Below are 19,094 nucleotides of genomic sequence, written 5' to 3'. Positions count from 1 at the left end.
GCATGTGCAGCCATATGCTGACAAGATAAACATCAAACATCAATAAAGTTTTACAGAGAACTGGATAATAGCTTTGCCACCAAAGGACAAGAGATCAACATGTGCTGCAGTGATTTAAGGCACGGGATTAGAAACTAAGACTATGACTAGATGAGCAGTGAATTTCCATTTGTGTTTCAACACTGATTATTTGACAAGTTCATGAGCTTTTGTGACATTTTTTTAGAGTAATTACCCAAGATGCACATCAGAAGGTTTAAAAGTCTTGAACAAAGATCACTCTTTTTTTTTTTTTTTTTTTTTTTTAAATAAAAGTTTAAATACAATTATTTAAAAACCCCACAAACTTGCACATAACATCCTGAATGTCAACATGTGCATCCTATCTGACAATATTTTGGATATTAACTGTGCTTTGTATCAATGTTAGACAGCGTCCGTGTTTCTGCAGGAAGGCTCTTAGCATTACAACATAAGGAGAGATTAGAGCACAGTGGGTTAATCTTTAGGCCTGCCACCATCTGGCAGTATCATGAGATTCAAACCTGAAGCTACATGCTGAGCTGTACTCACACTGTACAAAAGCAGCCTGTCAGGTGATGTTGTCGTCCCCCCCCCCCCCCCCCCCCCCCGACTGACTGTTGTACAGTCGTCTAAAGATTATTTGTGTACTGATTCACATCTAATAAAAATGATTGATGTGCATTTGAACAGGGAGATTCAGGTCTTCAACATGAGAGCTTTCATTCTACTTGCAAGGGATTTCACGGCTGTCAAAGGTCAAAGATCCTAAATCACGGTTCCTAAAAATGATTTTTTATAATTTTTGGTATTCATGTTGCTTTGCTGTCTACAAAAGTAAAACATATATATAAACAGTGCAGATACTACACAGATGCCAAATACTTTACACTTCATATGGTACTACTCAGATTAAAGAGTGATATGAGCATGAAAATGGATGTATTTATATGCAGAAATCCTCTTTTAAAACATTTTAATAATGTGCATAATGGTGTTTTCATTTTGTACTCATCATGTGGTTTTCTGTGTTGCATTTATTCACAATAAATTTGATAGTTATTTCATATTTCCCATTGCAAAATCCAAAATGTCATATTTCATAAATTCTTTCACAGATTTATGGTAAAAGTTGGATTTGATAGTATTTTAGTAGAAAGAAAAGTCACTTGAGTTAAACCTTTGCGCCAGTGAAAATGAATCTTTTCATGGTTTATGGTTACTAATTTATCTTACTCTGGCTGTCATAATTCACACAATAAATAAACAAATAAAATATTCTATATTTGCTGTTACATGGATGTTTAGTGATTGGTACAGTCACCTTATAGCAGAAAGGTTCATGGTTTACATCTCGGCCTTGGCTGTTCTGTGTGTATTTGCATAATTTCTATAATCTATGCATATGTGAGATATTTTTCTGGGTACTGTGAGTTAATCAAACAGTCTACAAGCCTGCATGGCTGTTTAAATGATGACTGTAAATTGATTATTAGGGTTGCATGCATAGTTGTTCCACTGGTTTGTGTCAGCTCTTAACTATTACCTATCCATGATTTTACCTATCCAGGAGTGCCTGGTGGGTGGTAAGGCTGGAAGGGTCTCTTTATTACCAGCACCATTTGTTCAATGAGTGCTTTTGGACCACAGGAACATTAACCTTAATTATTATAATTCCTTTAACTGTAGCTTTTACAACTCAAACTCCAGTCTAAGTGACAAATAAGCTTTGTTTTGATGCCGGTTACGTCATGACGTATTCTGACATCACCCTGAACATATGGACAATCTTGTCTGCAACAGAATGAAAAAGAAGGTACTAAGAATAATCCCTGGGATGTTTCTTGTTACTGTATGTATCAGGAGCACATTTTGGCATGCAAGGCACACACACAAAGGAAAACTTACCTCCTTTGATTAGAAAAATGTATGTATTGTTATAGCTGCCTTGTGTATTCTATATTTTAGAGTTAGTTACATGTCCACACAACACAACACAGAATGCAAAAATACTTGATGCATTTTTTTTATTTTTTAACGTCACACTGTGTTTTCATTTCCTGTGAGGCTTGGCTGTACAGACCCTGAATCCTAATTTTAGAATTAAAGTAGACTTTTTCATTTAAAAATGACTTTCAATACTAAAACACGCATGCATTTTCAATATAATGACTCAAAATCTACAATGAAAATATGAAATCAACACATTGATGAATGTATTTGGAAGCTTTATCATTTATTTGATAAATTAGACAAAAAAAAAAGGGGTCAAATTTTTGGCACAGTATTTGGTTGTTAATTAGTAGCTCTGATATTCAGCAGTGAATGAATTTCTCCAGGTAAGATCAACTTTATTTCTCTGATACTTACCTGACTAGGTAACAATGTCTATAAACAGAGGTAATGAGTGCATATCTTAGCTAATGGAGCTCTTGTACCAGCAGGCAACACATGCATGATGTACCTTCACATTCTGTATATGAAGGTGACTAGTAGAGGCCAGAGTAAGCCAAAAAGTTATCATTGATTTCATGGCAAGCACCTGAATGTTTCTGCAAATGATGGAGCTAAATGCCAACAGAGAAGCATGGCTAAAAAACAGGAATTTTATCAGTCTTTCACTTGATGGTTACTGGGATCAGCTCTAGCTTCCCCACAGCCCTGAACTGGACTAAACAGTATGGAGAATGAATGAATGATCAGTCTTGTGAGATGAAAACAATTCAAAGTCGTGGCCACATGGTAGTCATTTGATATGAATAAATGTAATCATTGACAAGTAGAAGACCACTGAGCGACCGTTTGTTTACCAGGATGGGCTTCTTAGTGGTAAACAAGATTACCAAACAATAAGATCATCCAGCTCAAGTGCCTAAATTACATCTCGAAAAAGATCTTAAAATAATCTTTGCTTTTTAATTGCAGAGACTCAATAATAAAAGCAACAATAAAGATGCAACATAATATAATCATTTACTTCAGATGAAACATGTATTCATGTAGCTATCATTAATTTAATTACACATCAATAGATCTATATTTGAAAATCCAAATATATGACATTATTTTACATTTCCAGTTCATAAATTCATTTCATGACTTCTACAAAACTTGTCTGATCTGATCTGTTACCAATATGGCCAGCTGTCTGGTTTGCTTCACATGTGTTAGTATATACAAAACAGGTGATCAATGATCAACATAATACTGTATTTTCTAAAATTATGTAATCACATCTCTTCACATTGTCAGCAACACAGATGATAGGATTTATTATAAACAATACAAACAATTCAATTTTACATTCCCATCAGTATTCTTTTTAATAGAGGAGAAGGAATTATACACTTTTTGGTTATTACAGCTCAGCAACACATAGTAATTAAAATTAATAACATAGGGACAAAATATTTTTACACAGCAGAGAAAAGAAATGTTCAGATTACACTGTAATGAAGCAAAGTTTTGAACCTTCATACAAGTTAGCACCTAGCAGAGCAAGGTATTCGGTGATCATTAACAGTCTGGAGAAAAATCTTCTAACTGACAACATTAATGTGAGCATTGTAAATGTATGTTCTTTGAAAATGTTTACCTGTCAACAGAAGCCATGACATCTGCTTCTTTTTGCAGACAGAGCCATCCTCTGTGGATGAAGTCCGGTTGGACTGAGGGGGGTCTGGGGGCAACTCTTAAGAAGAGTCATTGGATTAGCTCGGGAGCATCTGCTTTTAGCCCTCTGATAGACACCTACAGAGCTAAATCTCATGTACACGACTCTCAACAGAGCCATCTTCATGGTGCGGTTTTATTGCTTCTTCCTTTAGGATGAAGAATGTGAAGATTTTACATTTGATACTGCTTTTTCTGTTTGTACACTCCTGCCATGGTAAGTACTCTTATTAATAGTCTGTGATTTTGGTTAACACTGTGACTAGACACATTTAACAGTCTCTGGTTGGATTATTTAAAATCTCTCTCAGTTACCGTTGGATATAATATGTTTTTAGTTTATGTACGATGTGGCTCACTTGCTCAGATGGCTTTACATAGCACATATTATGTGCATCACACCATTGAATTTCTTTGGTTTACAATTTAGTTGTTTGTTTTTTAACAAACATATGTAGAGTTAAATTTGGATTTAAGTAGAAAAGTAAGAAAAAGCGAGGAGAAAAGTAGGAGACATTCAGGTCTATGCATTGGGGTATTATCTTCGGCGGTTGACGCAACTTATTTGTAATCCTGGTGACAGAGGAAAGGAAAGCAAAGGTTCATGCACCATCAACACAACATTCTGTAAAGAATTCCAGTATGTCACCAGTGGACAAGGTCAAGCTGAAGTTAATGTCATTAAAACCTCGATTCATTGGCTCAGTCATTGATTAAAGATGTGACTTCTATTTAAACGATTCAACTTCTCTGAGTTTTAGAAAGCAGAATGAGAAGAATTTGTTTTGTTCTTGCAAAAGTGATGTAAACGATACATAACAGCTTTCATTTTTTATATAAAACTGTCTTACAACCCCACTCTGTGGCTGGTGAATGTTTTTTTCTGTTCTCAGCACAAGCAGATTTTGCCCCCTATTTCTACGACAACGGACCCTACAGCAACAATGGAAACCTGGCCCTGTTCAGCCTATCAGAGGACACCCCTGTTGGTGAGACTGACATCTGTCATATCAGAAATTCAGAGTGAACTGATAACAGGCCTGGGAAAGAACCAATGATCAAATTATTGTGTTTTGTTGTTTGTACCAGCATCTCAGAGCTCAAAATGTTAAACAGTCTTTGATAGATGAGCAGATGCAGAGTAGAATTTACACAGTCACACCACCACATTCATCTGCTGTTGCCACCTGTTTGCTGGCTCTGAATGTGGTGCTGATGTCCATCTGTACCTTACGTCAGTAAAGATACTCAGTGTTGCTGCTCAGTATCTCACTGCTTGGTTTGTGCTTACAAAAAAGTCCAGTGAACAGCTGAGTGTCCTTTGATGACATTATGATTAATTTCTTTAGGTACACAGATATATTGCCTTAATGGAACAGATCCTGAAGGGCAAGAGGTGAGGTACGGTCTGTCCTTTGATCCAGCATCAAAAGAGTACTTCAGGGTAGACCCAAAATCTGGAAATATCACATTGGTGGAACAGCTAGACAGAGAGGTAAACAACATAATGACATAAATTCTGAAAAACACAATTAGAAAAAAACACTGCTGTTTAATTCATGTTTTGTTTTTTTTTAATCTTTATACAGAAACAAGATTCTATTGATGTGAACATCAGCATTACAGATGGAAGAAGCAAGGTAATATATTTTTATTATAATAAAGAAAAGTTTGTTACTAACCCTCTTACTTGATTCCCTTAAAATCCTTCAGTTTTTACCTAAAATAAGTTTTTATAGGGGCTGCACGGTGGCATGGTGGTTAGCACCGTGGCCTCACAACAAGAAGGTTGCTGGTTTGATCCCTGATGCAAGGTTTGGACAGTGACCTTTCTGTGTGGGGTTTGCATGTTCTCCCCATGTATGCGTGGGTTCTCTCCGGGTACTCCGGCTTCCTCCCACCATCCAAAGACATGCATGTTAGGTTAACTAGTTACTCTAGATTGTCCCTGGGGGTGAATGTGAGCGTGGGTGGTTGTTTGTCTCAGTGTGGCCCTGCAATTGACTGGCGAGCTGTCCAGGGTGTACCCTGCCTTTAGCCCAAAGACTGCTGGGATAGGCTCTAGCTTCCCCGCAACCCTTGATTGGATTAAACAGTTAGGATAATGAATGAATGAATGAATGAGTTTTTATGGGTGAAAGACTTGTTGTGGACCAACTATTTTACTGGACTATAACTAGACGCTTGATGTACTGATGTAACAGGACTGTTGTTATTACAGTATCATCTGCTCCTGGAGTTCAGTATGGCTTTAAAGATAATTGTAAATTGCATCTGAGACTGTTATGATTGTACCCTATTCAAATCTTAAGAACAGTAATTTCCAATGGTATGTAACATGTTTAGGTACTTGGAATGGTGAGAAAATAAAATGCATATTTAGTTGTCGCGTCCCATCCATGGGATGTCTGATACTAATGTTATGTAGGACTGCATTACACCAAGTCATAATGTTAGGGGAATGATTTGTGGTATCTACTGTGTTATATCAGGACTGCGAACAGCAACTCTTTTGAATTCAGAGGGTTTCTTTATCCATTGCATTTGCAATGGCTTTAGGATCTGTGGAGTAAGGGGGTTCCTTGTTCCTTAAGATATACTATAAGGTTTTTAAAGGATTTAAACAAGTTGTCATATGAAGTTGCCATGGTTAGAGTGTCTTTAGACTATAAAAATGTTTAAGTGAGAATTGGTTAAAAGAGCATCCATATGAATGCTAGATCCACATTTTTCCCTGCATTACATTGCAATGAAATAGGAACATTTGATTTATTATTACCGTTGATCATTTTGATGTTGTAGAAAATTGGTTGAAATGTGGTTATAACCTCATGGATATTTGCAACATATTGTGATGCCTTCTTCTTCATTGCAATCTTTTTTAGGTTGTAGAAAGAGTCACAATATTTGTGATGGATGCAAATGATGAAAAGCCTGAATTCCAAAACATGCCTGCAATCATTGACATAGTGGAAGTAAGTCTGGTGGTTTAAATCAAAATAAATGTCAGTTTTCCACATGGATGTGACAAGCAAGACCTTCTTGTTACAACCATACCTTATTTTCTGTGTTGCACTTTTTAGACCACTGAATCTGGAAGTAGCATCTACAAAGTTGAAGCTGTAGACAGAGACACAGGCTCAGGAGGCTCAGTCACCTATTATCTGCAGGTACGTTTTCCGCTTAAAGTTAAAACTTTTTTTTTTTTTTTACATAATACCAGGACTGTTTTCATGTAGATGCTCTGACTATTTAGCATCACATAGACGTGGTGGTATGGATGTGGTATGGACATGCAGTTGCTCATTTCCTATGTTGTGCTAGTTAAGAGGACAGTGATTAAATTGCAATTACATTTTTGTAAGGTATTGGAGGCTTTTATAGTTGCCTTAGCAGGGGGTGGTAGATAATGTTAATTTGCTCTTTGGACTATAGAACAGCTGTCCCTTACTTGATAGACTGGGATAAGTGGGGCAGTTCACATGTGGACACAGCAGATTTCACCTGCATACTATGTTTGGCCATATGGGATATTTTATATCTAGATGGGCAAAAGGTCAGAATTTAGGAATATTGGCTCAATTTCAAACAGCTGCCATGTGCCATGTAAATATGTGTTAAGGGTTAGACGGTTCAGAACAGGCTTGTGTGGCCTCATTTGTGTCTGTGTGTGCTTTTAAATTCTTGATTTTTATGCTCTGTCCTCTGTTACAGATGCTTCAGCCCACTTTGTTTGCCATTGACAGGCATAGTGGTGTCCTTCGGATCAAATCTGGAGAAACGTTGGATTACGAGAAAACAAAGACACACTTTGTCACTGTCATTGCAAAGGTAGTAGATGTATCCCAACTCATTCATTGTTTCAGGCCTGAATTTGTCTGGTTTTTTTATGTCAAGAAAGATTCTTCACAGGGGTTTTAATTTTGAAATTAATTCACCTAACTTCAATTTATATAGCATCGATTTAAAACAAAATCATCTCAGTACACTTCACACACAAAATCAATAAGAGTGTAAGAGACTAATTATCCTATTGGTGCTGATTTAATGACAAATATTTGAGCTTCAGGTGACATCATCAGGTTGGTAAGGCCACACAGAAATGTGCTCACGAAGACAAAGAGGGAAAAGATCAATAAATGTAAAATTTAAAAAATACTAAAAAGTTTTTGTATAACAATTATCTAATTCTCAAAAATTTGTTTTGAATTTTAATAATCATTGAAACACTGAATAAATTAGAATATAATTGAATTAAGCGCAGTAAAAACACAATCAAAATCTAACAAAAAAAATTGACTGAAACAAAAAAATCCCTGTTAATACTTCTGCTGAATGTCTTTCAGGATGGTGGAGGTAACTTCCATGGCAAGGAACAGTTTCTTTCGTCTTCTACTACCCTGACAATCAATGTGATTGATTCACAAGACACTCCGCCATCTTTTATTGGGACGCCCTATTTTGGCTACGTTTATGAAATCTCAGTGCCGGTGAGCTACAATTTACCTCCAATTGGCTTAAATACATGCTTGTTTTGTGATAACCATTCATTAAATCACATTATCACGCTACATTTATTCTGATTTCTAAAATTAAAATCTTACTTAATAACTCATTTCTTTCATGTAAGTCCGAATGCACCCTTACCCCACATCTCATGACTTTAACTGCAGGTATTTCAATACATAGCATCATCATTAGCTCAAAATGTAACTGCATTAGTAAATCACAGAGCAATGACGTAATCTGGGTTTCAAATAAATGTGATCAAATGGATGAAGGAAATTTCAAAGTAACTTTCAAGACCGGGTGCATGATGAAAGATGAAGTGCTGGAATTGGTCACACATATTAAATGCCATGATGTGATTCTAGGCTTGTCCTCCACTTTAAAAACCCACAGTGAAAAAATAAATGCATACATTTATGTATTCTTATTATTCTTACGGTACAGCACTTTGGTCATATTTACTGGGACGGCTGCAGGTCAGAAGGAAAGGCAGTTGTCGACTGCATTCCTTTGTGTCCTTTGGCAAGACACTGAACCCTGCATTGCCGCTTGTTGTGCCTGACAAGGGGAATGCATGTAAAGTGCTTTGAGTGATCAGCAAGACTGGAAAAGTGCCACATAAGTACAAGTCAATTTATCATCTATTTATAAATAAATTTGGGTAGGCACATGTCAAACTAAAATCGTGCACTGAAAAGAGCACAAGAGCCTCACAAGAAAAGATAGTGAGATGCCCCACAGATTCACCACTTTTGGACAATCTGTGCTGTTGGTGAGGGGTGGTAAACTGGAACACTACCACGTGTAATAGGAGAATGCACCACATACTGTATACCAGTTTTAAATTCCATGTCAAACACTGGCTTTTAACCTACTAAATATGTTCTCACAGTTACATTTTTGTTATATATCGTGTCATGTGTCACACTTACCTAAATATAGATACACATATGCAAAATGCTTTTTTGTTCGTATGCTTTATTTCTATGTGAGTGAATAAGAAGTCATTTTAGTGTTTGTCTTTTATCATGTTTGTCACATGTGGCACCCCAACCTCTTTTACTTGAAATATGTAATTTGGCTCTTGCACTTTATGCAGTATTTACTGTGACAAGTTTTCACTTTACATTTCATTGTTTGCACCTTATTGTTCTGTGGCGTCTCACCCAATGATTGCTGTGATAGGCTCCTGCTTCCCGCAACCTTGAATTGGACCAGGTGGTGAAGAAAATGGACGGATGGATGTTGTTCTGTATATTGCTGTGACCTGCCAAGAAACAATCTGATGCAAATGAACTGCTAGGCTAACTCTGTAGCAATTGTCCCTTTTAAAAAAAATAAAATAAAAAATAAGAAAAATATGAATTTAAGTAATATGTACAACTTTGATGGTTAAGCATCCTTTGACATTGAAATTACGAATGATTCACCATCCATCTAAAGATAACTTATTTGTCTAGAACCGATCATGAGCCTGGCTTTCACTCCTTATTAGACAATAAGAGTACAATTATTTGTCTTTCTGCAGGGATCTGAAATTTTCACTGTTAAAGCTGAAGATGGTGATATAGGGAACCCAAATCCAATCCGCTACTCATTTGATGAAGGTAAATGTTTTACCCAAAGGAAACCAAAATGTTTTTGATTCAGTAGGAAAAAGCTAACACAATCCCTGTTGATCTTGCTAGGAGATGATGGTGTTTTTGGCATCAACAAAACAAGCGGTTGTATTACTCTGCTCACCTCTCCCATTTATCTAAAGAGGGAAATCTTCAATATTAAAGTCAGGGTAAGTCAGAAGGATTCTTATAACATTCATGTATCTGTAAAGATAGACTTAATTCAAGGTTTTATTTAATTATCATTTTCCTTCTTTGTTACTGTTCATAATCAGTAACAGCATTCTTGTATACTGCAAAAGTGAATCAAATAATCTCCACAGAAAAATATTTTGGACAGAATATGAAGTGACTTGAAATTTTTAAAGTGGGTCTCAACTTTTCTCATTTGTCAAGGCATCAGAAGTAAGCCCTGAAGGCAAACTCATGGACTACGGAGTTACCACAGTGGTGATTCGTGTGGTGGACCTAAATAATAATCCACCCACTTTTTATGGAGAAAACGGCCCCCAAAACATGTTTGAGTTGACCATGTATGAGCATCAACCAGAGGGAGAGATCCTGCGGGGACTGAAAATCACAGTGAATGACTCTGATCAGGTGGGAAACTGCTATTTATAGTCAAACTTAAAGAAATTTTCATGTGCTGATAATGCACTCCATCAGGTGTCATTATCAAGCACTGCAAATGTATTATCTTTGAAATCTGCCTGGGAGGCATTGTGATGTAATAATAAAATTTTTTCTTCACATAAAAAATTGTTATGTAATCAGAAATTAATTGAATCAACATTCATCAAACCAAAATGTGCTCAGGACCAAACTGTGTTCATGTCAGTGTCTGTCTTGCTGACTGCAGAATGACCCTAACCCTGCCATTATTGCAGACAATCCCTTTAAAATTACATGAATTTGAAAGCAAGCCAATGCAAACTAAAGAGTGTGTGGCGTGCCATTTGTCAGCTTACGCAAGTGTCTTTTTGTCTGAGAGCTGCATCCAAATGGATGATGCTCTCCAAAGATTTTACTCTGATAATACTGTCACAACATCAAGCACTCTTTCTGTCCTCTAACATTATGTTTCACTCTGAATATTTTACTTTACAAATTCCCAAATGACTGATCTTACATCACTGTAGCAATTAATGACACAAAGCTTTTATACTCTCTGAATGAACTCACTGCTACATGGATTATACTGCAGTAATGTCTGCTTTTTGGACATAGCTTTGTTACAAATGGAAACGACCATAAACCGATTTGTGCATAATGTAAGTCCTTGGATTTTTGAATAACATTACAATGTGCATATGTGCTCCTGCAGGGTGCAAATGCTAAATTCAATTTGAGACTGATTGGACCAGGAAGAATGCTACGAGTCGTCCCTCAGACTGTGCTCAATGAGGCCCAAGTCACAATCTTAGTGGAGGACTCTGCTGCCATGGACTATGAGAAAAACCATTTTCTAACATACAAGGTTATCCCTTTATACAAAGTAGACTCAAATTTGATTCAAACAATCACAGATGCATACATTTCTTCATAAATGCCAACTATAGGTCATCTGCATGTTTTTAAATTGCTCCTTTTCCAATGTTTCTATTTTTCAGCTGCTTGCAGTTGAGATTGATACTCCGGAGAGATTCAGCGCCACGGCAGACATTGTTATTCATCTCCTGGACACCAATGACAACGCCCCTAAATTTTCCTTGGATTACTACATTGCCAGAATTCCAGAAAACTCACCTGGCGGCTCCAATGTTGTGTCAGTCACAGTGAGTGAGTCTTCTTCGAATCTAAAAACATACGTCATCGCCTACATACGTCACTCTGTGCTAAAGAGGAATGCTGATTTTAACAAAATGCTCAACAGGCCCATTAATTCCCTAAATGCAGACTCTTTGTAAGGTGGGGGTTGGGATAATATGAGAAATCATGTAGATAAAAGCTAGGCGAGGTAAGCTGCCAGATGGCTATCACTTTCATTTTGTTGTGTAACAGCAAATACCCTGACCCCCCCCCCCCCCCCCCCCCCCCCCCCGCCTCAGGCTTAGTAGCACATGCAGCTACAGCACAAAAATATGTCCTCGGGTAAAATGAAGACTTTTAAAGACATACGGAATTCATCAAATGCTCTGTCTTTCTTCTTTTGACCTTGTCAGCTCATATCAGATTGGCAGAGGCAGGGAATCTTCCAAATAAGTCCTGCCCTTGTGTGAACAGCACAAAGGCTCTTTGCCTTGATCCCAGGCAATTTCAATCAGATAAAAGAGCAGCCAACTAGTGACCTTGGACACATGCGGACAGTGAACAGGCCTTCCAGCTGTTGCAGAAAGACAGATTAGCCGGGTATAATATTTCTGCATCGACACTCGAGCTGACTCCTGTAACATCAAGTTCCACTGCAGCACAGATGCACTCAGTTAAACGAGACCTGACCATTCACTTTCCTGCTTGGTTCATTCTAAATAAAAAAAACATTCTGTTATAAGAGTAATTATAAAAGTAATTACTACGATGTGTTGAATAGATTTTTTTTTAAACTAAAAAAAACCTACTACATTAAAATTTCCCACTAGGATAAAGTATTTTTAAATTAATTTTTTATTATTTACTTTCATTTAATTTCATTAATGTGTTGGTAATGTGTCTGCAGGCAGTAGACCCAGACTCTGGACCCTGGGGTGAGGTGAAGTACTCTATCTATGGATCAGGGGCTGAGTTGTGAGTATGAGTGTACAACTAAGCTTCATTTAACAAGACAAAGAAACAAACACTTTTCAGGTGCAATGGATGCAAAAATCCTCAACAAATCAGCCACAAGCCCAATACATGTCCAAACAGTCACTTAGTTTTGTTACTGGAGAGGTCCAAAGCAGCACTATTCTGCTTTCTGACTGAAATGATTTTATAATATAAAAAACAAACATAGATAAGATTAAAACAAATAAATATTTGTACTTTTGCTAAAGTAATCTAAATTTAATAAACTCTTCTGGTGTGTCAAAGCATTGTTTTTGTTGTATAGAATATTAAAGACAAACTTGTGTTTCTGGGATGAAGAAGTTTGTAACATTCAAATGGATGAAAATGAGTATAAAACAAAGAAGCAAGATTAAAAGTACATCTAGGACCCCTGTACTGCATGCAGAGGCCACATAAAGAAAAAAACACATCTGGCTGAGAGGAAAAATACCACAGCTGATTTTTTTTTCTTTATTATATTGGAACTTAGTTTTCTTCATTGCCTCATAAGCACTGGGTCCAGGAGGATATGCAGGGATCTTTTTCTCTTTTTTGTATGTTTTTATTAGTTTTGTAAAAGAATTTAAACCTCCATGAAAAGTCTGAGGGCCTCTATTCTCTCTAGCACAGATAGTTTACCCACAGCTTGGATTTCTAAATATATACATTGGATATATTATTCCACAGATAAAATGCATGACACAACTTGACAGAAATGTTCTTATGAACTGCTTACAATGTGAAATCTGCATGTTCGGTAACAATGCAAACAAAAAGGTATATTTTAGCACGCATTTGCTTAATCTGCAAAAGCTGTTCTTACTAACTGTCTTTATTCAGTCTAATGTAGAAAATATTTTTTGGAATATTTGGTAGAGATTTAGAGCTTGGCAGTAATGAGTTTAAGCAGATATGTGATGTCACATGGCATGTGTTAGAAAGATTTCCAAAATAAGCAGTGAAGAGAGATTGGGAACGCTTAAGCTTAGTGCATACTTGTTTAATCAAAACAATTTTGAAGCTGTGTCTCTTTCACATTATTCTCCTAAAAAATGCTTTGGAAATAAAATAAGATGGTGCAGTTTGGCATTTTTATGTTTCATTACTTGATCCCAGAAGGTTGTGGAATATGTGAACGCACACGCCACAGTTCTGATCTTTGCCAACTTGGCCTCTACCCTTTTTAATCCCCTAATGGGATTGGAGGAGAAAATAGACTGCTCTTTGCTTCTGGGCACCTTGGACTGGAATAAAATGACTGTAGTGTAACCAAACATGTCAGTGAGTGAAACATTTCCACTTTTATTGTTCACTGTTCATTTAGAGAGGCTTTGATTTTACAGCGACGACTTGAAGGAAATAGATAAACCCACTTCTACTCTTTTCCTCTACATAGTTGAGAGTGTTGGAGGTTTTATGTTTATGTATTAAGCCTCAGCCAAGCATAGCTTAGCAAGTAATCAGGGAAATCAGCAATCTGGCTATATTAAGCTAAAACTTCCACCCACTAATAAGGATAAAAATAGCATGTTTATAGAAATAGTAAAGCTCAACTTGTAAAATTAAAAAATAAACAGTTACATGATTTGTAACTCATTTAAAGAAATATTTCAGAGAAAGTAGTATAAATGTACAATGTAAAAGTACAATTAACTTTGTGTCAGGAAGACAGACAAAAGTGTCTAGCATAGTCATGTTAATTAATATGTTGCATCATTTTTTAGAAACTTACTGTAACCAACCAGTTGTTGTTTTGAAATTATATTTTAATACTCATTAAGTCAGCATGATCCTCCCTGAAAAACTATGTTGTACTGATGCAAGTGCCTCTACGGATGTGCATATTTTTTCAGTAATGTGCACTAATGCTTCTTCATGCTATACTGTCGTTGCCTTTTGAATTATATGCAAGAAACTAACTGAGTTTTCCCCTTCCCCTTTTGAACAGAAAAAGTTGCAGTCATAGTCTCATTCATTTATTCATTCATTGTCTATGTTTATGAGACGTATGGAGTGCAAGTGGTAGATTAGTCAGCTTTCTCAGGAAGAGATGAGAAGGTATCCCTGGATGGGCAACCGGTCTATCACAGGGAAAGCATACAGAACTACCATGCATATTAACTCTTACACCATTGGTCAATTTAGAGTTTGTAAATTGAGGTAATTCAACTGAGGTGCTTGCTCTTGGACTGTGGGAGGAAGTATGCAAATCCAAATCGAAATTTGAGACATTATCAAATTATAATGTGATAGGTTTTATTGTAAAGATATGAAATGTATGGACTTATAACCTGATTGCAGTGAAGGTGTGGAATATGAACTGTATTCATCTCTAAATGAGGAAACTGCGCGTACAGTTGATCAGAGAAACGTATAATTTATCAAATGGGATTAAGTTGTACTTCATATGAGAGATTGTGATGGCTAAGTTTGGAAGATACCAATAAACTAGACAGGACCACGTCTTTGGGTCAGCAGCTTAATTCTCACACTCCCAGTGGTGCATGTAGCATATAAATTTAATTTTAGTTTTAAGAAAACTAACAGTAACACACACCCAGACACACACGTGTACCATCTCACCGGCACACAGGCAGGTGATGTGTGTTGCTCATGACTGTCCCACATTCCTGTGTGTACAACAATAAATCATAGTAGAACAGTGAATCCTTAACAATTGAACTGAAATTTTCCTGCTTGATAAGAATAGTTTTGCATTAAATGTATTTTGTGCCAATATTTTTCCAGGTTGCAACATCTGCATGCAGCACTTTGTGTTTCATGTTCTTAGACTAAAACTTATCAAATTTTTAGGTGAAACATTTCACATTTTTACAATAAATATTATGACGTTATAGATCCATTTTTATTTCTTTTCTTTTTTTTTATTTTATCAGGGTGACAGCTCTACGCTTCCATAGGGAAGAATATTTACCATCCCACTGTGAAATTAATTAAATAATTCACATCAACCCAGTTATGTTTGAAAAGGGGCTATGAATTGTTAAAAACATTTCACTGCTTTGTCCAAATAAAGTAAATCTTGTTTTAGAAAGATGTGTCATCATTTGCAGGTTCCTGATCCAGCCTACAACCGGAATCATCTACACCCAGCCTTGGGCAAGTCTGGATGCTGAAGTAAAGTCTAAGTACAACTTCTACGTGAAGGCAGAAGATGCAGAGGGAAAGTACAGTCTGGCTGAAGTCTTTGTGACTGTGCTGGATTTGAACGATCATCCACCTGCTTTCAATGAGAACTTCCTTGAGAAGACCATGGTTATTGGAGCACCAGTGAAAATAGAGGTTTTTACATTCTTCTGTGATTTTACAAGAAAAGAGAAAGTTCAATGTTTTATTCTCACCATTCAATGTCTAATAAGATGTCTCTTTCCAGGCTGTAGATGATGATGCAGAAATACCCAATAATGTCATCGAGTATGCTATCATGAAAGCTGAGCCAGACAATAACATCTTTGACATTAACTCTGACACTGGAGAGATCCAGCTCAAGTCCTACATCAAGTCAATGGCCATCATTCAGAATATCACTAAGAAAAGAGACTGTACCTGGTCCCTAGTGGTCCAGGCCCGGGACCGAGGCCAGCCTTCCTTCAGCACCACTGCAGTTGTCAAGATTGATATCACTGAAGCTGTAAGTGAAATCTACATGCCTCAATGAATATTTAATTCATTCTATATTTTTAGAATGTGCACAAGCGACTTAACCCACTTTCATCTTGAATTGTGTACATTTGGTAGCTGTAGCCTCTACAGACTTGCGCAATTATAGTAGCTATGTGGTCACAAATTGTTTTTTTCTTCATATGTACTTTAGCATAATATCTTCACCATATGTTATCTACACACAGAAGGGTATTTATACCAAACTAAGTTTTTATATTTCCATTTAACAAAAAAAGAACAACCATGCTGCTCTGATTATACAAACAAAACATTCAGCTAGGAAGACAAATATCAACCTAAACTCCAAAATCAAAATGTTTATTCGACAATAGAAAATAAAATACATTTGATATGGTAAAAACTGACTTAAAATGTATGTATGCTTGCCTACACAAAATATTTCAAAAGGTCTCAAAAGTGGGCTAATATACCCAGATACTGCAGTTGAAAGTCGAATAACTCCATGTATTATCCATTTTATGTGCTGTGTATGTTACCTGACAGGTAACAATGTATACATAGGGTACCAGTAGTAAAACCTACTTTAATATTGCATTTTCCAGGCCATTTGCTTTAATAATCCAAAGTCATACACGTCTGTGCACAATCTCCCCTCAGTTGTTACATAGTTCAGTGCACTGGCAACTTTTCTGACAGCCCTGGCAGTCTCATTATAGTTGTCTTCACCTAAATGTGAAGGTGCAGAAGAGATGCCCTAAAGCTGTTCCTTTATTCTGCAGCAAAAACCACTTCATTTTTTATGTTATCTTTTCAGCGTTGATGCTCTATGTTCAAATATAGTTCCCAATGTTACTGGTGCAAAGCCAGCAGTGTTGGCAACAGTATCTGTTGGATTATGTAGCACTGGCCTCAGTGATGGAATTTTAGGCTTAATACCTAAATATTAGGGACTTTAAAGTCTAATGACTGAAAGGACAACAGTTTATGAAACACAAAATGCTCAAACTTGTATATGTTAAATTGTGTATCCAAACTGCTTCTAAGTTTTCTCTAAGGCCGGATTATTTTTCACGCAGTGCATGCGTACAGTAGGGCTAGTGTAGCTAATGCTGGAGAAATGTGCCTTTGCACTCGAGTATAGTTACCCACTCTAGTTGTAGCTTCTCTTCCACAGTTACTGCACACATTCAGGATGTAGGGAAATCCATACATTTTTCTATCATCCTTCTCGTTAGTGTTTAACATTTAGTAAAAATGGCTTGACATGAACTACTGGACATTTTTATGCCAAATATAATACAAAAATTCAAATCTGATTTTAAATGGTCTTGGTCTTTTGGTTGTTTTAAGAGACAAATTGAATACAAAAAAAAACATCCTTACAACCCTGACAAGACAAAATCAAAGGCATCTTCTACCGAAAGCAGAATTACAGTCTTCCTCGGTACTATCAGAGATCTGATGCATCTGCAAGACAGAATTGCTTTACAGACTCCAAAGCTGACTTTGTCTCCTTCAGTGTGCAGCTGTACGTTTTCTATGTGATCTGTTTGTATGAGAAGGTACAGCATTACTGTATTGTCACTTCTCCTTACTTTGCATGAAATACTAGTGTTGCATTAGTCTTATAAATGCCACTTTCGTGTTTTCAGATCAAGTCCAGATTTTTCTCATACTTCTTGGGCCTAAGGAAACGTCCAGGGACAGTGTTTGGGATTTGTTTGACCCTTGTCATCTTCACCATTTCACTGACAATCTTCATTTCAACTACCATGTACTGGAAATCTGTGAAAAAGACTCGTGTCCAACCTCAGGGCAAGATCAGAAAGATTATAAGGAGGCCTGTGCCATAAAGGAAGCTTGCCTTGAGATTATAAGCAAAGCAGTATTGTCGTTTTTACCCTGTGCTTACAAGAATTTACATCTATTCATTTTCCGATGATTTTTGTAGTGGAGTAAGTCTGTGTCTGTAAAAGAGTACAAGAGGACAGATTTATTTCTGATAATATCAAGCCACAACCAAAGTAGATTTAATTGGCTTGTACTCATAAATTTATTTTTCACTCTTCTCAGATGCTGAATGGTCTCAGCTGTGGATTTCTCCGTAAACCTCTCTGATCTTGTCTTGACAGAATACTAAAACAAAAAAAACTAAAACAATGAACTAACAAAATACTTAGTTTTTTACAGACAACGGTGCGCTGGCAGTACAAACGTTTTGTAATCTTCATTTTACCTACCTCCCAGCACTTCTAAACATACACAGAATTATAATTAGTTCAAAGTTTGTGTGACTTCAGTCCCATGGATGTGTATTCTCCTTGTGCTCTTTTACAGACCCAACTCAAAGGGGGGCCTTTGGGATCAATTTTAATGCAGAATAGAAACAAGCCAATGCAAATCATAGGCATGCTTGCTGGTATCATTAGCCTCATGGTCATAGTCACAGTCATCATCTCTACTGCAACATTCATGCGCAACAAAAAGTCCAACCGGATCCTGCCGAACCGCCGCATACGGAGGAGGCCCCAGAGACAGCACATGTGGAACTTCAAAAACCCCTTCAAGACTACGGAGCCCGCCAGAGACAAGTTCAGAATTGAAGAGGAAGAGCCAGAGCCCGAGGTGATGGTGGAGAATGTCAACTGTAACAATAATATCACCAATGTAGTGAGACACTGGCCCCCACCTCCACCTTCTCTGCCCCCTCCACCACCTCTTTACGGCCCGGGGGAGAGGCAGTGGACTATACCAACAGTATCTGCAACTGTGGCACCAAGACCTAAAAAGAAGCAAGTGACAGAAAGGCAGGACGCAATTAACAAAGCTCTGGTTTCAGAGCTCAAGATGAGACTAGAGCATAGGAAGAATGTGACATCTTGA

General features: G+C 37.0%; 1 protein-coding gene across 1 annotated transcript; it reads left to right on the top strand.

Annotated features, from left to right (window-relative positions):
* Window positions 1–3,849: 3,849 nt before the first annotated feature.
* Window positions 3,850–19,094, top strand: cdhr1a (cadherin-related family member 1a; the record flags this gene model as incomplete). The annotated part of the gene is made up of 17 exons (XM_079248801.1): window positions 3,850–3,910; window positions 4,587–4,682; window positions 5,043–5,188; window positions 5,283–5,333; window positions 6,579–6,668; window positions 6,777–6,863; window positions 7,408–7,524; window positions 8,040–8,183; window positions 9,731–9,809; window positions 9,891–9,991; window positions 10,218–10,421; window positions 11,146–11,298; window positions 11,432–11,596; window positions 12,478–12,545; window positions 15,641–15,869; window positions 15,961–16,218; window positions 18,549–19,094. 17 exons carry the CDS (start codon window positions 3,850–3,852, stop codon window positions 19,092–19,094), a joined length of 2,595 nt encoding a protein of 864 aa, XP_079104927.1.

The sequence above is a fragment of the Telmatherina bonti genome (assembly GCF_933228915.1).
Source record: "Telmatherina bonti genome assembly, chromosome: 11".
NCBI classification, from domain to species: domain Eukaryota; kingdom Metazoa; phylum Chordata; class Actinopteri; order Atheriniformes; family Telmatherinidae; genus Telmatherina; species Telmatherina bonti.
The sequence above is the reverse complement of the archived record's forward strand: the minus strand, read 5'-3'. Positions and strand labels throughout refer to the sequence as shown.